Genomic DNA, 22,869 nt, shown 5'->3' on the forward strand with positions numbered 1-22,869 from the left:
AGAACCAGGGGGCACAGTCTCAGGATAAGGGGTCGGACATTTAAGACTGAGATGAGGAGAAATTTCTTCACTCAGAGGGTTGTGAATCTTTGGAATTCTCTACCCCAGAGGACTGTGGATGCTGAGTCATTGAATATATTCAAGACTGAGATCGATAGATTTTTGGACTCTGGGGGAATCAAGGGATATGGGGATCGGGCGGGAAAGTGGAGTTGAGGTCGAAGATCAGCCATGATCTGATTGAATGGCGGAGCAGGCTCGAGGGGCCGAATGGCCTACTCCTGCTCCTATTTCTTATGTTCTTATGATGTGTTTCTTTCCCCAGGCGTGGAGTACGGAGAGCTGAGACTCTCGGGAGGTCGATCACCCAGTGAGGGTCGAGTGGAAGTTTACTACAATGGTGAATGGGGAACAGTGTGTGATGATAATTGGGACATCGTGGATGCACACGTTGTCTGTCGTAGTCTGGGATACGTTAACGCAACAGAGGCTGCCATTGGTGGGGTGTTCGGATCAGGTAATCGGGGGCTGCCATTGGTGGGGTGTTCGGATCAGGTGATCGGGGGCTGCCATTGGTGGGGTGTTCGGATCAGGTAATCGGGGGCTGCCATTGGTGGGGTGTTGGGATCAGGTAATCGGGGGCTGCCATTGGTGGGGTGTTCGGATCAGGTAATCGGGGGCTGCCATTGGTGGGGTGTTCGGATCAGGTAATCGGGGGCTGCCATTGGTGGGGTGTTGGGATCAGGTAATCAGGGGCTGCCATTGGTGGGGTGTTGGGATCAGGTAATCGGGGGCTGCCATTGGTGGGGTGTTTGGATCAGGTAATCGGGGGCTGCCATTGGTGGGGTGTTCGGATCAGGCGATTGGAGGCTGCCATTGGTGGGGTGTTTGGATCAGGTGATCGGGGGCTGCCATTGGTGAGGTGTTGGGATCAGGCAATCGGAGGCTGCCATTGGAGGGGTGTTCGGATCAGGTAATCGAAGGCTGCCATTGGTGGAGTGTTGGCATCAGGTAGAATCATAGAATGATCAACCGCACAGAAGGAGGCCATTCGGCCCATCGTGTCCGCGCCAGCTGAAAACGAGCCCCCCAGCCGAATCCCACTTTCCCGCACTTGGTCCGTAGCCCTGTCGGTTTCGGCTCTTCAGGGGCACATCCAGGGATTTTTTTTAATGAGTTGAGGGTTTCTGCCTCTCCCACCCTCTCAGGCAGTGAGTTCCAGACTCCCACCACCCTCTGGGTGAAAACATTTCTCCTCAGCTCCCCTCTAATCCTTCTACCAATCACTTTAAATCTATGCCCCCTGGTTATTGACCCCTCTGCTAAGGGAAATAGGTCCTTCCTATCCACTCTATCTAGGCCCCTCATAATTTTATACACCTCAATTAAATCTCCCCTCAGCCTCCTCTGTTCCAAGTAAACAACCCCAGCCAATCCAATCTTTCCTCAGAGCTAAAATTCTCCAGTCCTGGCAACATCCCCGTAAATCTCCTCTGCACCCTCTCGAGTGCAACCACATCCTTCCTGTAATGTGGTGACCAGAACTGTGCTCAGTACTCAAGCTGTAGCCTAACAAGTGTTTTATACAGTTCCAGCATAACCTCCCTGCTTTTATATTCTATGCCTCAGCTAATAAAGGAAAGTATTCCATATGCCTTTTTAACCACCTCATCTGCCTGTCCTGCTACCTTCAGGGATCTGTGGACATGCACTCCAGGGTCCCTCACTTCCTCTACACCTCTCAGTATCCTCCCATTTATTGTGTATTCCCTTGCCTTGTTGCTCTCCCCAAATGCATTACCTCACACTTCTCCGGATTGAACTCCATTTGCCTCTTTTCTGCCCACCTGACCAGTCCATTGATATCTTCCTGCAGTCTGCAGCTTTCCTCCTCACTATCAACCACACGGACAATTTTAGTATCATGCAGAGCCAAGACCAGAGCACCACGGGTGGCTCAACTGTACAGGGGAGAAGGAGAAAGGTCAGGAGTGATAGTGATAGGGCATTCAATAGTTAGGGGAACAGACAGGCAGATGTCATAAGAACATAAGAAATAGGAGCAGGAGTAGGCCATTCTGCCCCTCGAGCCTGCTCCGCCATTCAATCAGATCATGGCTGATCTTCTACCTCAACTCCACTTTCCCGCCCGATCCCCATATCCCTTGATTCCCCCAGAGTCCAGAAATCTATTGATCTCAGCCTTGAAAATACTCAATGACTGAGCATCCACAGCCCTCTGGGGTAGAGAATTCCAAAGATTCACAACCCTCTGAGTGAAGAAATTCCTCCTCATCTCAGTCTTAAATGGCCGACCCCTTATCCTGATTTACCTCGACCATCCCCTCTGCCTCCATGAGTCGATCTCCTTTATGGTCCCTAATCGGCCCCAGCCCTCCTTTTACTACCCGTTTACTGTTTACATGCCTGAAGAAGACTTTTGGATTCCCTTTTATGTTGGTCGCCAGTCTATTCTCATATTCTATCTTTGCCCCTCTTATTTCCTTTTTCACTTCCCCTCTGAACTTTCTATATTCTGCCTGGTTCTCACTTGTGTTATCAACCTGACATCTGTCATACGCCCCTTTTTTCTGTTTCATCTTACTCTCTATCTCTTTCGTCATCCAGGGAGCTCTGGCTTTAGTTGCCCTCCTTTCCCCCTCGTGGGAATGTCCCTAGACTGTACCCGAACCATCTCCTCTTTAAAGGCCGCCCACTGTTCAATTACAGTTTTGTCCGACAATCTTTGATTCCAGTTTCCCCGGGTCAGATCTGTTCACATCCCACTGAAATTGGACCTCCTCCAATTGAGTATTTTTACTTTAGAGTGGTCCGTGTCCTTTTCCATATCTATTCTAAACCTTATGATACTAAGATCGCTGTTCCCTAAATGCTCCCCCACTGACACTTGCTCCACTTGGCCCGTCTCATTCCCCAGAACCAGATCCAGCAATGTCTCCTTCCACGTTGGGCCGGAAACGTACTGGTCAAGAAAGTTCTCCTGAACACACTTCAAAAATTCCTCCCCCTCTTTGCCCCTTTTATTACTATCCCAGTCTGTATTAGGATAGTTGAAGTCCCCCCGTTATCTCTACTCTCTGGCTTTTGCACCTCTCTGTAATTTCCCTGTAAATTTGTTCCTCTATCCCCTTCCCACTAGTTGGTGGTCTATAGAATACACCCAGTAGTGTAATGGCACCTCTATTGTTTCTTAACTCGAACCAAATAGATTCTGTCCTTGACCCCTCCAGACATCCTCTCTCTCCAGCACTGCAATATTCTCCTCAATCAATACTGCCACTCCCCCTCCTTTCTTTCTTTCCTTCCCTATCTTTCCTGAACACCTTGTATCCAGGAATATTTAGACCCCAATCCTGCCCTTTTTTGAGCCAGGTCTCTGTTATCGCCATGACATCGAATTCCCGTGTGATTATTTGTGTCTGCAGCTCACCAACCTTGTTTACCACACTTTGTGCGTTTACATACATGCACTGTAAACCAGTGTACAACTTTCTTGTACTCTCTCTTAGTCTGATCCCACCTAATACTGTACTATTTTATACTCCAGTGCTATCTTTCTCCCCCGCTCCTTTGTGCCCTTAGATTCTCCTTTCCAATGTTACATCCCAGTGCCCATCCCCCAGTCAAATTAGTTTAAACCCCCCGCCCCCGAGCCCCCGACAGCACTGGCGAACTCCCCGCAAGGATATTGGTCCCAGCTCCATTGAGGTCTAACCCGTCCGACCTGTACAGGTCCCAGCTCTCCCAGAACCGGTCCCAATGTCCCAGGAATCTAAAGCCCTCCCTCCTGCACTATCTCTCCAGCCACACATTCATCTGCTCTATCCTCCTATTTCTACACTCACTTAGGAACATCAGAACATAGGAACAGGAGTAGGCCATTCAGCCCCTCGTGCCTGCTCCGCCATTTGATAAGATCATGGCTGATCTGTGATCTAACTCCATATACCTGCCTTTGGCCCATATCCCTCAATACCTTTGGTTGGCAAAAATCCATCTATCTCACATTTAAATTTAGCAATTGAGCTAGTATCAATTGCCGTTTGCGGAAGAGAGTTCCAAACTTCTACCACCCTTTGTGTGTAGAAATGTTTTCTAATCTCACTCCTGAAAGGTCTGGCTCTAATTTTTAGACTGTGCCCCCTACTCCTAGAATCCCCAACCAGCGGAAATAGTTTCTCTCTATCCACCCTATCTGTTCCCCTTAATATCTTATAAACTTCAATCAGATCACCCCTTAACCTTCGAAACTCCAGAGAATACAACCCCAATTTGTGTAATCTCTCCTCGTAAATTAACCCTTGAAGTCCGGGTATCATTCTAGTAAACCTACGCTGCACTCCCTCCAAGGTCAGTATGTCCTTCCGAAGGTGCGGTGCCCAGAACTGCTCACAGTACTCCAGGTGCGGTCTAACCAGGGTTTTGTATAGCTGCAGCATAACTTCTGCCCCCTTGTGCTCCAGTCCTCCAGATATAAAGGCCAGCATTCCATTAGCCTTCTTGATTATTTTCTGCACCTGTTCATGACACTTCAATGATCGATGTACCTGAACCCCTAAGTCCCTTTGGACATCCACTGTTTTTAACTTTTTACCATTTAGAAAGTACCCTGTTCTATCCTTTTTTGATCCAAAGTGGATGACCTCACATTTGTCAACATTGAATTCCATTTGCCACAGTTTTGCCCATTCACCTAATCTATCAATATCGCTTTGTAATTTTATGTTTTCATCTACACTGCTTACAATGCTACCAATCTTTGTGTCATCGGCAAACTTAGATATGAGACTTTCTATGCCTTCATCTAAGTCGTTAATAAATATTGTGAATAATTGAGTCCCCAAGACAGATCCCTGTGGGACTCCACTAGTCACATCCTGCCAATGTGAGTACCTTCCCATTATCCCTACTCTCTGTCGCCTTTCGCTCAGCCAACTTCCTAACCAAGTCCGTACTTTTCCCTCGATTCCATGGGCTTCTATCTTAGCTAACAGTCTCTTATGTGGGACCTTGTCAAATACCTTCTGGAAGTCCATATAAATAACATCCATTGACATTCCCCTGTCCACTACTTTAGTCACCTCTTCAAAAAATTCAATCAGGTTTGTCAGGCACGACCTACCTTTCACAAATCCATGCTGGCTCTCTCTGATTAACTGAAAATTCTCAAGGTGTTCAGTCACCCCATCCTTAATTATAGACTCCAGCATTTTCCCCACAACAGATGTTAGGCTAACTGGTCTATAATTCCCCGGTTTCCCTCTCTCTCCTTTCTTAAAAAGCGGAGTGACATGTGCAATTTTCCAATCTCGAGGGACAGTTCCTGAATCTAGTGAACTTTGAAAGATTATAGTTCGGGCATCTGCAATGTGCTCACCTACTTCCTTTAAAACCCTGGGATGGAAACCATCTGGTCCTGGGGATTTGTCACTCTTTAGTGCTATTATTTTCTTCATTACTGTTTCTTTACTTATGTTAATTTTATTGAGTCCCTGTCCCCGATTTAATATTAGTTTTCTTGGGATTTCCGGCATGCTATCCTCTTTTTCTACTGTAAATACTGACGCAAAGTAATTGTTCAACATGTCCGCCATTTCCCCATTGTCAATGACAATATCCCCACTTTCAGGTCTCAGTTGGCTGCTTACCTCTCGTTATATCCTCCTTTATCATTGAAGTGATTTCATCTCTAATCATTAAGGCTACTCCTCCCCCTCTTCCATTTTCCCTATCTCTCCTGTAGACCTTATAACCCGGTATATTTAGTTCCCAATCCTGACCATCCTGCAGCCATGTCTCAGTAATAGCTATCATGTCACACCCTCCAATTTGAATTTGAACCTGCAGTTCATTTAATTTATTCCTTATACTCCGTGCATTTGTATATAGAACTCTTAGTTGGGCCACACACCCGAGCCTGACCTTCAGCTTTGATGCTGGGTTAATCACCTTACGCCTTCTAGTTTTCACTTTATCTGGAGTGCCTAAAGTACACTTTCTTTCTGCTGCTCTACGCTTTTCCCATTTACTTGTTCTTGAACAACTGTTTGCACTATTTGTATTGTAAATTTCCCCTGGGTCTTCCCCTCTCTTGCTGCTCTCAACTTTATTCCCTTCTGACTCCCCGCTCAGGTTCCCATCCCCCTGCCACTCTAGTTTAAACCTTCCCCAACAGCACGAGCAAACAGCCCCGCGAGGACATTGGTCCCAGTCCTGCTCGGGTGTAACCCGTCCCGCTTGTACAGGTCCCACCTTCCCCAGAACCGGTCCCAATGTCCCAGGAATCTAAATCCCTCCCTCCTACACCATCCCTGCAGCCACGCATTCATCCTGTCTATTCTCCTGTTCCTATACTCACTAGCACGTGGCACTGGGAGTAATCCTGAGATCACTACCTTTGAGGTCCTGCTGCTTAATTTATCTCCTAACTCCTTAAATTCACCTTGCAGGACCTCATCCCTTTTTTTACCTATGTCATTGGTACCGATATGGACCACGACTATTGGCTGTTCACCCTCCCCCTCCAGAATGCCCTGCAGCCGCTCCGTGACATCCTTGACCCGAGCACCAGGGAGGCAACATACCATCCTGGAGTCACGTTTACGGCCGCAGAAACACCTATCTGTTCCCCTTACAATTGAATCCCCGATCACTATAGCCCTGCCACTCTTCTTCCTCCCCTCCTGTGCAGCAGAGCCACCCGTGGTGCCACGAACCTGGCTCTTGCTGCTTTCCCCTGATAAGCCATCTCCCCCAACAGTATCCAAAGCGGTATATCTGTTTGAGAGGGAGACGGCCCCAGGGGACTCCTGCTCTACCTGCCTCGTCCTTTTACTCTGCCTGGCGGTCACCCATTTCCTTTCTGCCTGCGTAATCTTTACCTGCGGTGTGACCACCTCACTGAACGTGCTATCCACGATAGTCTCAGCATCGCGGATGCTCCACAGTGAATCCACCTGCAGCTCCAGCTCCGAAATGCGGTTAGCCAGTAGCTGCAGCTGGACACACTTCCTGCACACATGGTCACCAGGGACACCTGTAGTGTCCATGACTTCCCACATAGTGCAGGAGGAGCATATCACGGGTGCGAGCTGTGCTGCCATGACTTGCCTTAGATTTACACTGCGCTCACCACTCTGACTCTCCTTTTACACCGCGCTCACCTCTCGGACTCTCCTCCCGCTCTCGGTCTCTCCTTTTACACTGTGCTCACCTCTCGGGAGTATATGGTGGGTATATGGTGGGTATATGGGGAGTATATGGGGAGTATATGGGGAGTATATGGGGAGTATATGGGGGGTATATGGGGGATATGGGGGGTATATGGGGAGTATATGGGGAGTATATGGGGGGTATATGGGGAGTATATGGGGGGTATATGGGGGGTATATGGGGAGTATATGGGGGGTATATGGGGAGTATATGGGGGGTATATGGGGAGTATATGGGGAGTATATGGGGAGTATATGGGGAGTATATGGGGGGTATATGGGGGGTATATGGGGAGTATATGGGGGGTATATGGGGAGTATATGGGGGATATGGGGGGTATATGGGGAGTATATGGGGGTATATGCTTGGTACATGGGGAGTATATGGTGGGTACATGGGGAGTATATGGGGAGTATATGGGGGGTATATGGGGAGTATATGGGGAGTATATGCTTGGTATATGGGGAGTATATGGTGGGTATATGGGGAGTATATGGGGGGTATATGGGGAGTATATGGGGGGTATATGGGGGGTGTTGCTGTTATTACGATGGGAGTATCATTGCTCTCGATGGAGTCTCTCGGGTGACCCACACGGCCCTATATTAACTCCAAACTCTTTCCTCTCTAGGCTCGGGCTCCATTCTGCTCGATGATGTTTCTTGCACCGGTTCAGAGACGTCTCTCACTCAGTGTAAAAGCAAAGGCTGGAAAGTCCACAACTGTCAACATTCGGAGGATGCTGGTGTTCGATGTGATCCACGTAATGTGTTTACTGGTCTTTGCTCAGGGCTGGGCCTGGGGTTGGGCCTTGGGGTAGTGGGGAGCCTGGGCCTTGGGGTAGTGGTGAGCCTGGGCCTTGGGGTAGTGGTGAGCCTGGGCCTTGGGGTAGTGGGGAGCCTGGGCCTTGGGGTAGTGGGGAGCCTGGGCCTTGGGGTAGTGGGGAGCCTGGGCCTTGGGGTAGTGGGGAGCCTGGGCCTTGGGGTAGTGGGGAGCCTGGGCCTTGGGGTAGTGGGGAGCCTGGGCCTTGGGGTAATGGGCAGCCTGGGCCTTGGGGTAGTGGGGAGCCTGGGCCTTGGGGTAGTGGGGAGCCTGGGGTGAGCCTGGGCCTGGGGGTAGTGGCGAGCCTGGGCCTGGGGGTAGTGGCGAGCCTGGGCCTGGGGGTAGTGGGGAGTCTGGGCCTGGGGGTAGTGGGGAGCCCGGGGTGAGCCTGGGCCTGGGGGTAGTGGGAGCCTGGGCCTGGGGGTCGGGGGGAGCCTCGGCCTGGGGGTAGTGGGGAGCCTCAGCCTGGGGGTAGTGGGGAGCCTGGGGTGAGCCTGGGCCTGGGGGTAGTGGGGAGCCTGGGCCTCCGGGTAGTGGGAAGCCTGGGCCTTGGGGTAGTGGGGAGCCCGGGCCTGGGGGTAGTGGGGAGCCCGGGCCTTGGGAAGATGTCTACTGGTGAACCTGGTTCTTGGGCCTGGCTGATCCTGCCGGTGAGGTTTGGGCCTGGAGCTATGACTGAGGGGTGGGATCTGGGTCTGGGTCACTGATGCCATTTCTAACAGTCACTGTCAACCCTTGTGTTCATCTATGATGCTCTTCATGGTGGAATAGCTGACTCACTCCTGAAAGGTGACCACTTGGGTTCGACTGGAGAGCTGTCAGATCCTGGGATCCATGACCCTTCCGGAGGGTGTGGGAGTGAACAGAATAAAGTAGTGAGTGTCACCTGACATAAGAGCTGCAGGCAGGGAATGTCCCGTCTGCTCTCCATCCTCACTCGCTCTCTCTGATTTCACAGGGCAGGCTGGCGATATGCCCAGTTACAGACTCGATCAAATGTCTGAGCTTCACGACTCTCTCAATAAACTCTACCTGAGCCAGAAGCATTGCCAGGTGAAGGTCCTTGTGCTCACAGCCAGGCGCGGACCAGTCAAACTCCACCTGTGTGCACACAGATTAATCCTCTCTCTCAGCACCGACGGTAACCTCATCAGTGAGAACAAAACCAGTGGCATCCAGATGGTGGTCCAGCAAGACTGTCTTCCATACGTCGAAAACTTCATCAGGTACAAAAGCAACACTGATTACTGAGGGGGAATGCAGAGTGTGAGAGCACACAAGGCCAGTCATTCTTCCGATGTTTTTATCCAAAACTTTGACAAAACAAATGGCAATTTGGGAAGAGGAACAGTCGAGTTCCTCAACCTTTATAAATAGAGGCACAGAGTACAAAAGTATGGAAGTCATGATGAACCTTTATAAAACACTGGTTCGGCCACAACTGGAGTATTGTGTCCAGTTCTGGGCACCGCACTTCAGGAAAGATGTGAAGGCTTTAGAGAGGGTGCAGAAGAGATTTACATAAGAACATAACATAAGAACATAAGAAATAGGAGCAGGAGTGGGCCAATCGGCCCCTCGAGCCTGCTCCGCCATTCAATAAGATCATGGCTGATCTGATCCTAACCTCAAATCTAAATTCATGTCCAATTTCCTGCCCGCTCCCCATAACCCCTAATTCCCTTTACTTCTAGGAAACTGTCTATTTCTGTTTTAAATTTATTTAATGATGTAGCTTCCACAGCTTCCTGGGGCAGCAAATTCCACAGACCTACCACCCTCTGAGTGAAGAAGTTTCTCCTCATCTCAGTTTTGAAAGAGCAGCCCCTTATTCTAAGATTATGCCCCCTAGTTCTAGTTTCACCCATCCTTGGGAACATCCTTACTGCATCCACCCGATCAAGCCCCTTCACAATCTTATATGTTTCAATAAGATCGCCTCTCATTCTTCTGAACTCCAATGAGTAGAGTCCCAATCTACTCAACCTCTCCTCATATGTCCACCCCCTCATCCCCGGGATTAACCGAGTGAACCTTCTTTGTACTGCCTCGAGAGCAAGTATGTCTTTTCTTAAGTATGGAGACCAAAACTGTATGCAGTATTCCAGGTGCGGTCTCACCAATACCTTATATAACTGCAGCAATACCTCCCTGTTTTTATATTCTATCCCCCCAGCAATAAAAGCCAACATTCCATTGGCCTTCTTGATCACCTGCTGCACCTGCATACTAACTTTTTGATTTTCTTGCACTGGGACCCCCAGATCCCTTTGTACTGCAGTACTTTCCAGTTTCTCGCCATTAAGATAATAACTTGCTCTCTGATTTTTCCTGCCAAAGTGCATAACCTCACATTTTCCAATATTGTATTGCATCTGCCAAATCTCCGCCCACTCACCCAGCCTGTCTATATCCCCTTGTAGGTTTTTTATGTCCTCCTCACTCTCTACTTTCCCTCCCATCTTTGTATCATCTGCAAACTTTGATATGTTACACTCAGTCCCCTCCTCCAAATCGTTAATATAGATTGTAAAGAGTTGGGGACCCAGCACCGACCCCTGCGGAACACCACTGGCTACTGGTTGCCAGTCCGAGAATGAACCATTTATCCCAACTCTCTGCTTCCTGTTAGATAACCAATCCTCCACCCATGCCAGAATATTGCCCCCAATCCAGTGATTCTTTATCTTGAGCAATAATCTTTTATGTGGCACCTTGTCGAATGCCTTCTGGAAGTCTAAATACACTACGTCCAATGGTTCCCCTTTATCCACCCTGTACGTTATATCCTCAAAGAACTCAAGCAAATTTGTCAGACATGACTTCCCCTTCATAAAGCCATGCTGACTTTGTCCTATTAAATTATGTTTATCCAAATGTTCCGCTACTGTCTCCTTAATAATAAACTCCAAAATTTTACCCACCACAGATGTTCGGCTAACTGGTCTATAATTTCCAGCCTTCTGCCTACTACCCTTTATAAATAACGGTGTTACATTAGCAGTTTTCCAATCTGCCGGGACCTTTGCCGAGTCCAGAGAATTTTGGAAAATTATTACCAAAGTATCCACCATCCCTACTGCCACTTCCCTCAAGACCCTGGGATGGAAGCCATCAGGTCCAGGGGATTTATCCGCCTTGAGTACCATTAATTTACTGAGTACCAATTCCTTAGTGATTTTAATCGTATTTAGCTCCTCCCCCCCCAGAGCCCCCTGTTTGTCCAGTGTTGGGATATTCTTAGTGTCCTCGACCGTAAAGACTGAAACAAAATATTTGTTCAGCATTTTTGCCATCTCCATGTTTCCCACCATTAATTTCCCGGTCTCATCCTCTAAGGGACCTACGTTTGCCTTAGCCACCCTTTTTCTTTTTATATAACCATAGAAACTCTTGCTATCTGTTTTTATATTTTTTGCTAATTTATTTTCATAATCTAACTTCCCTTTCTTAATCAATCCTTTCGTTACTTTTTGCTGTCTTTTGAAGACTTCCCAATCTTCTATCCTCCCACTAAGTTTGGCTACCTTATATGTCCTTGTTTTTAGTCGGATACTATCCTTAATTTCTTTACTTAGCCACGGATGGCTGTCATTTCTTTTACACCCTTTTTTCCTCAGTGGAATATATATTTTTTGAAAGTTGTAAAATAACTCCCTAAATGAACACCACTGCTCATGTACCGTCTTACCCTTTAATCTATTTTCCCAGTCCACTTTAATCAATTCCGCTCTCATACCATCATAGTCTCCTTTATTCAAGCTCAGTACGCTTGTTTGAGAACCAATCTTCTCACCCTCAAATTGGATATGGAATGTAACCATGTTATGGTAACTCATTCCAAGGGGATCCTTAACTAGGACATTATTAATTAATCCTGACTCATTACACAGGACCAGGTCCAAGGTTGCTTGCCCCCTTGTAGGATCAGTTACATGCTGCTCAAGAAATCCATCCCTAATACACTCAATAAACTCTTCCTCAAGGCTGCCCTGCCCAATTTGATTTGTCCAGTTAATATGATAGTTAAAATCCCCCATAATTATGGCTGTTCCCTTATTACATGCCCCGACTATTTCCTGATTAATACTTCTTCCAGCAGAGTTGCAACTATTAGGAGGCCTATATACTACGCCCACGAGTGTTTTTTTCCCCTTATTATTCCTTATCTCTACCCAAACTGTTTCATTATCCTGATCCTTTGTCCCAATATCATTTCTCTGTATTACAGTGATTCCTTCCTTTATTAACATAGCCACCCCACCTCCCCTTCCTTCCTGCCTGTCCTTCCTGATTGTTAAATACCCTGGCATATTTAATTCCCAGTCGTTGTCACCCTGCAGCCATGTTTCTGTAATGGCCACAAGATCATACCCATACGTAGTTATTTGTGCCGTTAACTCGTCCATTTTGTTACGAATGCTACGTGCATTCAGATAAAGAACTTTCAAATATGTTTTGTGACACTTAGTTCCTGCTTTTTCCTTTTTTAACACTTTACCTTTTACTCCATACCTTCTGTCCCTTCCTGACACGCTTTCCTCTGTCTCCCTGCTCAGGTTCCCAACCCCCTGCCACAGCTTTGATGCTGGGTTAATCGCCTTACGCCTTCTAGATCACGACCTTTGAAGTCCTGCTTTTTAATTTATCTCCTAACTCCTTAAATTCACCTTGCAGGACCTCATCCCTTTTTTTACCTATGTTGTTGGTACCGATATGGACCACGACTATTGGCTGTTCACCCTCCCCCTCCAGAATGCCCTGCAGCCGCTCCGTGACATCCTTGACCCGAGCACCAGGGAGGCAACATACCATCCTGGAGTCACGTTTGCGGCCGCAGAAACGCCTATCTGTTCCCCTTACAATTGAATCCCCGATCACTATAACCCTGCCACTCTTCTTCCTTCTCCTGTGCAGCAGAGCCACCCGTGGTGCCCCGAACCTGGCTCTTGCTGCTTTCCCCTGATAAGCCATCTCCCCCAACAGTATCCAAAGCGGTATATCTGTTTGAGAGGGAGATGGCCCCAGGGGACTCCTGCTCTACCTGCCTCGTCCTTTTACTCTGCCTGGCGGTCACCCATTTCCTTTCTGCCTGTGTAATCTTTACCTGCGGTGTGACCACCTCACTGAACGTGCTATCCACGATAGTCTCAGCATCACGGATGCTCCACAGTGAATCCACCCGCAGCTCCAGCTCCGAAATGCGGTTAGCCAGTAGCTGCAGCTGGACACACTTCCTGCACACATGGTCACCAGGGACACCTGTAGTGTCCATGACTTCCCACATAGTGCAGGAGGAGCAGATCACGGGTGCGAGCTGTGCTGCCATGACTTGCCTTAGATTTACACTGAGTTCACCTCTCGGACTCTCCTCCCGCTCTCGGTCTCTCCTTTTATACTGTGCTCACCTCTCGGACTCTCCTCCCGCTCTCGGTCTCTCCTTTTATACTGTGCTCACCTCTCGGACTCTCCTCCCGCTCTCGGTCTCTCCTTTTATACTGTGCTCACCTCTCGGACTCTCTTGCCTCACCTGTGACGTCGCACAGTAATTTTCTCTTGTTGCCGGTCTGCTGCTGCTTTTATCCCCACTCTCAGTCTTCTGCTGTTCAGGTCTGCCGCCGCTCTGGGGAAAAGATTCGGAAAAGCAAGGCAAAGCAGGACCTCCTTCCCCCACTTCACCGAACTCCCACTCTCACCAAACTCTCAGCTGCTCACACTGTGTTGTCCTCACACAATGATTCCAGGGATGAGGGACTTTAGTTCCGTGGATAGACTGGAGAAGCTGGGATTGTTCTCCTTGGAACAGAGAAGGTTGCGAGGAGATTTGATCGAGGTATTCGAAATCATGAAGGGTCTGGACAGAGTAGATAGAGAGAAACTGTTCCCATTGGTGGAAGGGTCAGTAACCAGAGGACACAGATTTAAGGTGATCAGTAAAAGAGCCAGAGGGGAGATGAGGAAACATTTTTTTACTCAGCGAGTTGTGATGATCTGGAATTCACTGCCTGAAAGGGCGGTGGAAGCAGATTCAATAATAACTTTCAAAAGGGAATTGGATAAATATTTGAAGGGAAAAAATTTACAGGGATAAGGGGAAAGAACAGAGGAGTGGGATTAATTGGATAACTCTTTCAAAGAGCCGGCAGAGGCACGATGGGCAGAATGGCCTCCTCCTGTGCTGTATCTTTCCCTGATTCTGTGATTCTAAGTTTACAGAGGCTGCTTCCATTGTAAGTGTGGACACAGGAACTCGATGGAAAAACCTGGCACAGGAAGTGCCCGCAGACACAGTGGCCCCGATATTTGCGGGGAGAGGGGATGGCAGCCGGGGCGGGGGGAACGAATGGGAGCCCAGGGAACCCGACCAATAAACAATGTCCGTTCCCCACGCGATCGCAATTCCGTTGGTGCCACTTACCGCGGCTTCCGGGTTTCCGGTCTGAAAGCTGCACAGTGGGTGGACTGCCCACCCGCCATCACAGACTGTCAGCTGGAGGAGCTCGATTTAAAGGGGCAGTCCTCCAATGGCTGCTCCTGCAGTAAACACCCACACAGCACCATGGAGCAGCCCAGGGGAAAGTGATACCTCACTCCAGGTCCGACTGGATGGGGTGAGGAGGAGGAGGGGTGTCCTCAACCCGGCGGACGGGAGGAAGTGCCGGAGGGACGGGAGGAGGTGGCCTGTCTCTGCCTCCCAGAAGGCCTGGCTCGAGGTGGCAGAGGAGGTCACCAGCAGCAGTAACATCTCCCACACCTGGATCCAGTGCAGGAAGTGCTTCAATGACCTAACCAGGTCAGTCAAAGTGAGTACACTTCCTGATTCTCCAACACTCCGTCTTCCACATCACCGCCCCCACCCACAACTCATTCTGCACTGCCCACACTACTCTATCACATCACCCCTCACACCCACTCAAACCTCATCCTCAACTTACCTCCACTTCCTCATCACTTCCTCACCTCCCCATTACTCCCCTCACCAATACCACTCAACCCAATCCTCATCCAATCTCATGGCTCTGTCTCATACTCACCCTCTGGTGCATCTCTTTCACGGTCAGCCTCACCCAAACCAACGCATTCATCGATTGGCCACTTCACCATCCCTCACTCACATCTGTACTTTCTCCCCTGAGAGGAGAATAGAGCCCAGAATACACGGGGAAGGGAGAGGACCGGAGGGGGGGCCGCAACAAATCATCGTCCACACAGACGTGGAGCAGGAGGCTCTGGAGCTGAGCTGCACCCTCGAGTGCCTGTCCCTCGGGGACACCGAGACTGGCACCCAACAAACGTCTGGTGACACAACTTTAACATTCAGCACACACAGTATGAATTGATGTTAACATATCTCGCCATCTTCAACACCTCAGTATGCTCATCACAACATGACACACCTGTGATGATGCTTAATATTGCCTTCTGTTCTCTTACAGCCCCTTCAGTGACCGCTGTGACGGGAGAGGGCGATTCCTCAGAGGAGCTCCCGGCCTCTGAGGGGGCACCGTCACATCTGAGCGAGCCATGCACCAGCGCAGATACTCACACCTCGGTGGGTCCCCGTCTGCAGTTAGTTGGGGTCCCACATGGTGAGTCACCACACATGTGAGCACGAGCAGACCCTGGTGGCAGGGGCAGCTGTGGAGAGTCCATGTCGGTGGGAGCTCTCCTCTCCAGGCTCTGCTCAGCTGGACACAGATGCTGAACCCTGGGGGCCATCCTTTAAAAGGAGAATGATCGAGGGGCAGCAGCACATTTGCGAGGTATTGGAACAGGTGCCACGCCCACTCTCCACAATCGCACAGAGGATCGAGGAGTCCAACTCCTGCATGAGTGGAATGGTGGCACAGGTACAGGAGGGAACCTCTGAGAAACTGTCACAGGTACAGGAGGGAGTCTCTGAGATACTGTCACAGGACGTGAGGGAATCTCTGAGATAGTGTCACAGGGACGTGAGGGAATCTCTGAGAAATTGTCACAGGACAGGAGGGAGTCTCTGAGATAGTGTCACAGGACGTGAGGGAATCTCTGAGATACTGTCACAGGGACATGAGGGAATCTCTGAGATAGTGTCACAGGGACATGAGGGAATCTCTGAGATACTGTCACAGGGACGTGAGGGAATCTCTGAGATACTGTCACAGGGACGTGAGGGAATCTCTGAGATACTGTCACAGGGACGTGAGGGAATCTCTGAGATACTGTCACAGGGACAGGAGGGAATCTCTGATACTGTCACAGGGACGTGAGGGAATCTCTGAGATACTGTCACAGGGACGTGAGGGAATCTCTGAGATAGTGTCACAGGACGTGAGGGAATCTCTGAGATACTGTCACAGGGACGTGAGGGAATCTCTGAGATACTGTCACAGGGACGTGAGGGAATCTCTGAGATACTGTCACAGGGACGTGAGGGAGTCTCTGAGATAGTGTCACAGGGACGTGAGGGAATCTCTGAGATAGTGTCACAGGGACGTGAGGGAATCTCTGAGATAGTGTCACAGGGACGTGAGGGAATCTCTGATACTGTCACAGGGACGTGAGGGAATCTCTGATACTGTCACAGGGACGTGAGGGAATCTCTGAGATAGTGTCACAGGGACGTGAGGGAATCTCTGAGATACTGTCACAGGGACGTGAGGGAATCTCTGATACTGTCACAGGGACGTGAGGGAATCTCTGAGATAGTGTCACAGGGACGTGAGGGAATCTCTGAGATACTGTCACAGGGACAGGAGGGAATCTCTGAGATAGTGTCACAGGGACGTGAGGGAATCTCTGAGATACTGTCACAGGGACGTGAGGGAATCTCTGAGATAGTGTCACAGGGACATGAGGGAATCCCTGAGATAGTGTCACAGGGACGTGAGGGAATCTCTGAGATACTGTCACAGGGATGTGAGGGAATCTCTGAGATAGTGTCACAGGGATGTGAGGGAATCTCTGAGATAGTGTCACAGGGACGTGAGGGAATCTCTGAGATAGTGTCACAGGGACGTGAGGGAATCTCTGAGATAGTGTCACAGGGACGTGAGGGAATCTCTGAGATAGTGTCACAGGGACATGAGGGAATCCCTGAGATAGTGTCACAGGGACGTGAGGGAATCTCTGAGATACTGTCACAGGGACGTGAGGGAATCTCTCAGATAGTGTCACAGGGACATGAGGGAATCTCTGAGATAGTGTCACAGGGACGTGAGGGAATCTCTGAGATAGTGTCACAGGGACAGGAGGGAATCTCTGAGATAGTGTCACAGGGACAGGAGGGAATCTCTGAGATAGTGTCACAGGGACGTGAGGGAATCTCTGAGATACTGTCACAGGGACGTGAGGGAATCTCTGAGATAGTGTCACAGGGACAGGAGGGAATCTCTGAGATACTGTCACAGGGACAGGAGGGAATCTCTGAGACCCTATTACACTGTGTACTGATGGTGTTTGCACTGCAGTCTATAGACCCTATTACACTGTGTACTGATGGTGTTTGCACTGCAGTCTATAGACCCTATTACACTGTGTACTGATGGTGTTCACACTGCAGTCGATAGAATCATAGAATCATAGAAGTTACAACATGGAAACAGGCCCTTCGGCCCAACATGTCCATGTCGCCCAGTTTATACCACTAAGCTAGTCCCAATTGCCTGCAGTTGGCCCATATCCCTCTTTTCCCATCTTACCCATGTAACTGTCCAAATGCTTTTTAAAAGACAAAATTGTACCCGCCTCTACTACTGCCTCTGGCAGCTCGTTCCAGACACTCACCACCCTTTGAGTGAAAAAATTGCCCCTCTGGACCTTTTTGTATCTCTCCCCTCTCACCTTAAATCTATGCCCCCTCGTTATAGACTCCCCGACCTTTGGGAAAAGATTTTGACTATCGACCTTATCTATGCCCCTCATTATTTTATAGACTTCTATAAGATCACCCCTTAACCTATTACACTGTGACGGGAGAGGGCGATTCCTCAGAGGAGCTCCCGGCCTCTGAGGGGGCACCGTCACATCTGATCGAGGGGCAGCAGCACATTTGCAGAGGATGGAGGAGTCCAACTCCTGCATGAGTGGAATGGTGGCACAGATACAGGAGGGAACCTCTGAGATAGTGTCACAGGACGGGAGGGAATCTCTGAGATACTGTCACAGGACGGGAGGGAATCTCTGAGATAGTGTCACAGGACGGGAGGGAATCTCTGAGATAGTGTCACAGGGACGTGAGGGAATCTCTGAGATACTGTCACAGGGATGTGAGGGAATCTCTGAGATACTGTCACAGGGACGTGAGGGAATCTCTGAGATACTGTCACAGGGACGTGAGGGAATCTCTGAGATAGTGTCACAGGGACGTGAGGGAATCTCTGAGATAGTGTCACAGGGACATGAGGGAATCTCTGAGATAGTGTCACAGGGACATGAGGGAATCTCTGAGATAGTGTCACAGGGACAGGAGGGAGTCTCTGAGATACTGTCACAGGGACGTGAGGGAGTCTCTGAGATAGTGTCACAGGGACAGGAGGGAATCTCTGAGATAGTGTCACAGGGACATGAGGGAATCTCTGAGATAGTGTCACAGGGACATGAGGGAATCTCTGAGATAGTGTCACAGGGACAGGAGGGAGTCTCTGAGATACTGTCACAGGGACGTGAGGGAGTCTCTGAGATCGTGTCACAGGGACAGGAGGGAATCTCTGAGATAGTGTCACAGGGACATGAGGGCATCTCTGAGATACTGTCACAGGGACGTGAGGGCATCTCTGAGATACTGTCACAGGGACGTGAGGGAATCTCTGAGATACTGTCACAGGGACAGGAGGGAATCTCTGAGATAGTGTCACAGGGACGTGAGGGAATCTCTGAGAACCTATTACACTGTGTACTGATGGTGTTTGCACTGCAGTCAATCGACCCTATTACACTGTGTACTGATGGTGTTTACACTGCAGTCTATGGACCCTATTACACTGTGACGGGAGAGGGCGATTCCTCAGAGGAGCTCCCGGCCTCTGAGGGGGCACCGTCACATCTGATCGAGGGGCAGCAGCACATTTGCAGAGGATGGAGGAGTCCAACTCCTGCATGAGTGGAATGGTGGCACAGGTACAGGAGGGAGTCTCTGAGACAGTGTCACAGGTACAGTAGGGAATCTCTGAGATAGTGTCACAGGACGTGAGGGAATCTCTGAGATAGTGTCACAGGGACGTGAGGGAATCTCTGAGATAGTGTCACAGGGAAGTGAGGGAATCTCTGAGATAGTGTCACAGGGACGTGAGGGAATCTCTGAGATAGTGTCACAGGGACGTGAGGGAATTTCTGAGATACTGTCACAGGGACGTGAGGGATCTCTGAGATAGTGTCACAGGGACGTGAGGGAATCTCTGAGATAGTGTCACAGGGAAGTGAGGGAATCTCTGAGATAGTGCCACAGGGACGTGAGGGAATTTCTGAGACAGTGTCACAGGGACGTGAGGGAATTTCTGAGATACTGTCACAGGGACGTGAGGGATCTCTGAGATAGTGTCACAGGGACGTGAGGGAATCTCTGAGATAGTGTCACAGGGAAGTGAGGGAATCTCTGAGATAGTGTCACAGGGACGTGAGGGAATCTCTGAGATAGTGTCACAGGGACGTGAGGGAATCTCTGAGATACTGTCACAGGGACAGGAGGGAATCTCTGAGATACTGTCACAGGGACAGGAGGGAATCTCTGAGATAGTGTCACAGGGACGTGAGGGAATCTCTGAGATTGTGTTGCGGGTAAGTGCGGGAATGTCTGCGATGGAGGGAAGTCTAGCCTCCATTGAGCCTCAAGCACGGCTCACCAATGAGTCCATTGAGGCCCTGACAATGGCCCTTCGGACTCGGGGTGAACAACATTCTGCCGCCTTAAACAGGCAGACAGATACATGAGCACTGGCCTTACAAGGCTTCACACATGTCCTCCAAACTGTCGTCCAGCAGGGTGGTAGGAGTGATGGGGGCCTGGCCCAGGAGAGGGATGATGACGAAAGGGGACATGGAAGTGGGGACGCCACTCAAAGTGCTCCCACGTCTCACCCGTTTCCCCCCTCTCCACCAGTACCCGCAATGCTGCCTCCTCTCCAGGTGGCCGAGTCTGCCCCTGCACAGGTGCAGGTGGAGCAGTCTTTGGAGGGGCCCTCACGGTCACCGAAACCCAGAGGGCGTCGGCCCAAAGCATCTAATCGGTCAGGGCATGAACAAGAGCAACCTGCCTCTACCTCTGCTGCAGCCACAGGGGAGGCACCAGGTAGGAGTAGTCGGAAGAGAAAGGCAAAGGTTTTGTGAGCACAAAGGGGATGCACAAGGGTGTTTGACGGTTGGTCATGTTTTTTATTTATATTTAGTTTTTGTTAAACTCACATTAAATATTATTATTGTCACCACTACTGCCACATCTTGCCCATTGTTGATTGGCTTTTGTGATCGGGCCCTTTCATGAGGTTCACCATGAATGGTGACACTTGATGCCACCCATTGGGTCACTCGACAGTGGGTGTAGGTCTAGTTGCAGGACTGTTTTGTGCAGTGAGGGGGTGGACGGTCTGGTGTGGGCGCTGCTCTGTCCAGGTGGTGTGAGGACTGGACTCTTCACACTGTCTGATGTTAGGAGAACCGTTCGTATATCAGTGACTCCCTGGTGTCACGAGCAGCCAGGTGAGCCACGGTTCTGCCCATGGGTTGCTCCTCCTCCTCCTCCTCCTCCTCAATGCGGGTGCCAGATGTGGATGGGGCCTCCTCCAGCGGCCCCCTCTCTGTTGTTGCCCTCCATTCTCTTGTGCAGCTGCCTGTGATGCAGCACTGTGTTGTGGAGCTCCACGTGGCGGAGGTGGACGCAGTGCCTGGTAAGGCTGGTGAAACACATCTGGTAGAACATGGAGTGTTTCCCACAGCATGGGAAACACGCTGAGGACGCTTCGAAATCACATCCCTGCCTCAATGTGGAGAAAATTAAGTAATGGAAGTGTTTAAACTGTCTAAACAACTGTCTTAACAATCATCCCGTAGGCTTTAATTGCCGGTGGGACTTCTGCATTTGGGAGGTGCAGGCACCCGGACCCGTCGATGGGGAACCTGGAAGTCGGCGGGTTCGAGCCGGTTTTGAACCCGCTCGTTCAGGCTTTAATTGCCGCTCGGGATTTCCGCAATTTTCGGAGCCCGCCTGGTCCCAAAGGACCCGCAATTTCCAGGAAACTTGAGCCGAAGATGTTTAATATATTAACAGGACAGCTCACACTGTCTCGTTGTCTCATCAGCATTTTTCCTCCTCAGGTATTTTTACACCAAGAAAATCGATATCAATCTGTCGTCAATCAAGTGCATTCACAACATGGCTTCCAATTATGGGGTGACTGCTATTCGCGATTACTGTGATAAACTCTTCTACAAACTGCTCCCACAAGATCCCTCCTTCAAACACCAGCTCGAGCTCTATAACTATGCTGAGGCTGTCAAGGACCCTCTGCTAAAAGAGATTTGCTTGGAGTATTTTGCCTGGAACTGTGAATCCTTCATCAGGTCACCCACATGGTACGAGTTCACTGGAGGTCAACTCAATACCTTGCTCTTGAGATCAGATATTGTGATCTGGAATGAGCTGACTTTGTTCAGGGCTGTGGAGACCTGGATCATCAACAAGAAGAAAACGGAGCTGACACATGAACTAATGGATAAAATCCGATTCCACATGATCTCCCCTGAAGACCTCTCAAAGATCCAGTTACAGTCAACACTTTATGAGGAACATGATAGTTTCTTTCTGAAGAGATTCCTTAAAGCTTTTGAGTTCCATTCAGTATCTGTTGAGCAGCTCAACAAAGACAGACACTTTTCTGATCTAAGCCTCGAGCCCAGGATTTATGTATCGGCAGAATGGAGCTCAGCATTGCACATCGACCCTGCTGCCCAGCTCCGTTCCTCCTCTTCCATGTACTACAATGGATATCAGTATGTCCATCAAGTGAGCTTCACTCAGCCTTCCTCCCCAACCATTTCTTTCCAAACCTCCAAGTACACCAGCTCCTTCTACAGTTCAGAACCAGTATCCTGGACAGCACACTATCACCTGAGTGCCCAGAGCTGCAAAAGCAGCAATGTGCCCTGTCCGTACAATATCTATCCCATAGCAACCTTAAATAACAATAACCAAAACAAGAAAACTCTCATCCAATACCAAAACAAGCTTCTCCTGCTCTGCAATAACAATTATGTCTCCTACGTGCATGATGTGAAGGAGAACATGGCATTGCTTCCCTCCTTCAAAGGGCAAGGTCTCTTCTTCTTCGGCTGTGAATCAGGGTTCTTTACGACTCTGAGGTTTGTTATCAGACCCACGTACAAATAAAATATCAACATCCAGTGATAGAGGACCAGAGAGTCCAACACATCACCACATCGCAAACTGTATACTGATGGTGCAAACACTGCAGTCTATAGACCCTATTACACTGTGTACTGATGGTGTTTACACTGCAGTCTATAGACCCTATTACACTGTGTACTGATGGTGTTTACACTGCAGTCTATAGACCCTATTACACTGTGTACTGATGGTGTTTACACTGCAGTCTATAGACCCTATTACACTGTGTACTGATGGTGTTTACACTGCAGTCTACAGACCCTATTACACTGTGCACTGATGGTGCAAACACTGCAGTCTATAGACCCTATTACACTGTGTACTGATGGTGTTTACACTGCAGTCTATAGAACCTATTACACTGTGTACTGATGGTGCAAACACTGCAGTCTATACACCCTATTACACTGTATACTGAAGGTGCAAACACTGCAGTC

At 49.4% G+C, this 22,869-nt stretch overlaps 1 protein-coding gene across 1 annotated transcript; it reads left to right on the forward strand.

Annotated features, from left to right (window-relative positions):
• Nucleotides 1-325: 325 nt before the first annotated feature.
• LOC137308036 (galectin-3-binding protein-like) lies at nt 326-22,414 on the forward strand (the record flags this gene model as incomplete). Its single annotated transcript, XM_067977002.1, has 4 exons — nt 326-517; nt 7,865-7,996; nt 9,014-9,281; nt 21,343-22,414. Coding segments are annotated over 4 exons (1,664 nt in total), but the record flags the coding sequence as incomplete, so codon positions are not given.
• Between the last annotated feature and the right edge of the window lie 455 nt (nt 22,415-22,869).

This window comes from Heptranchias perlo, chromosome 1 (genome assembly GCF_035084215.1).
Source record: "Heptranchias perlo isolate sHepPer1 chromosome 1, sHepPer1.hap1, whole genome shotgun sequence".
Lineage (NCBI taxonomy): Eukaryota > Metazoa > Chordata > Chondrichthyes > Hexanchiformes > Hexanchidae > Heptranchias > Heptranchias perlo.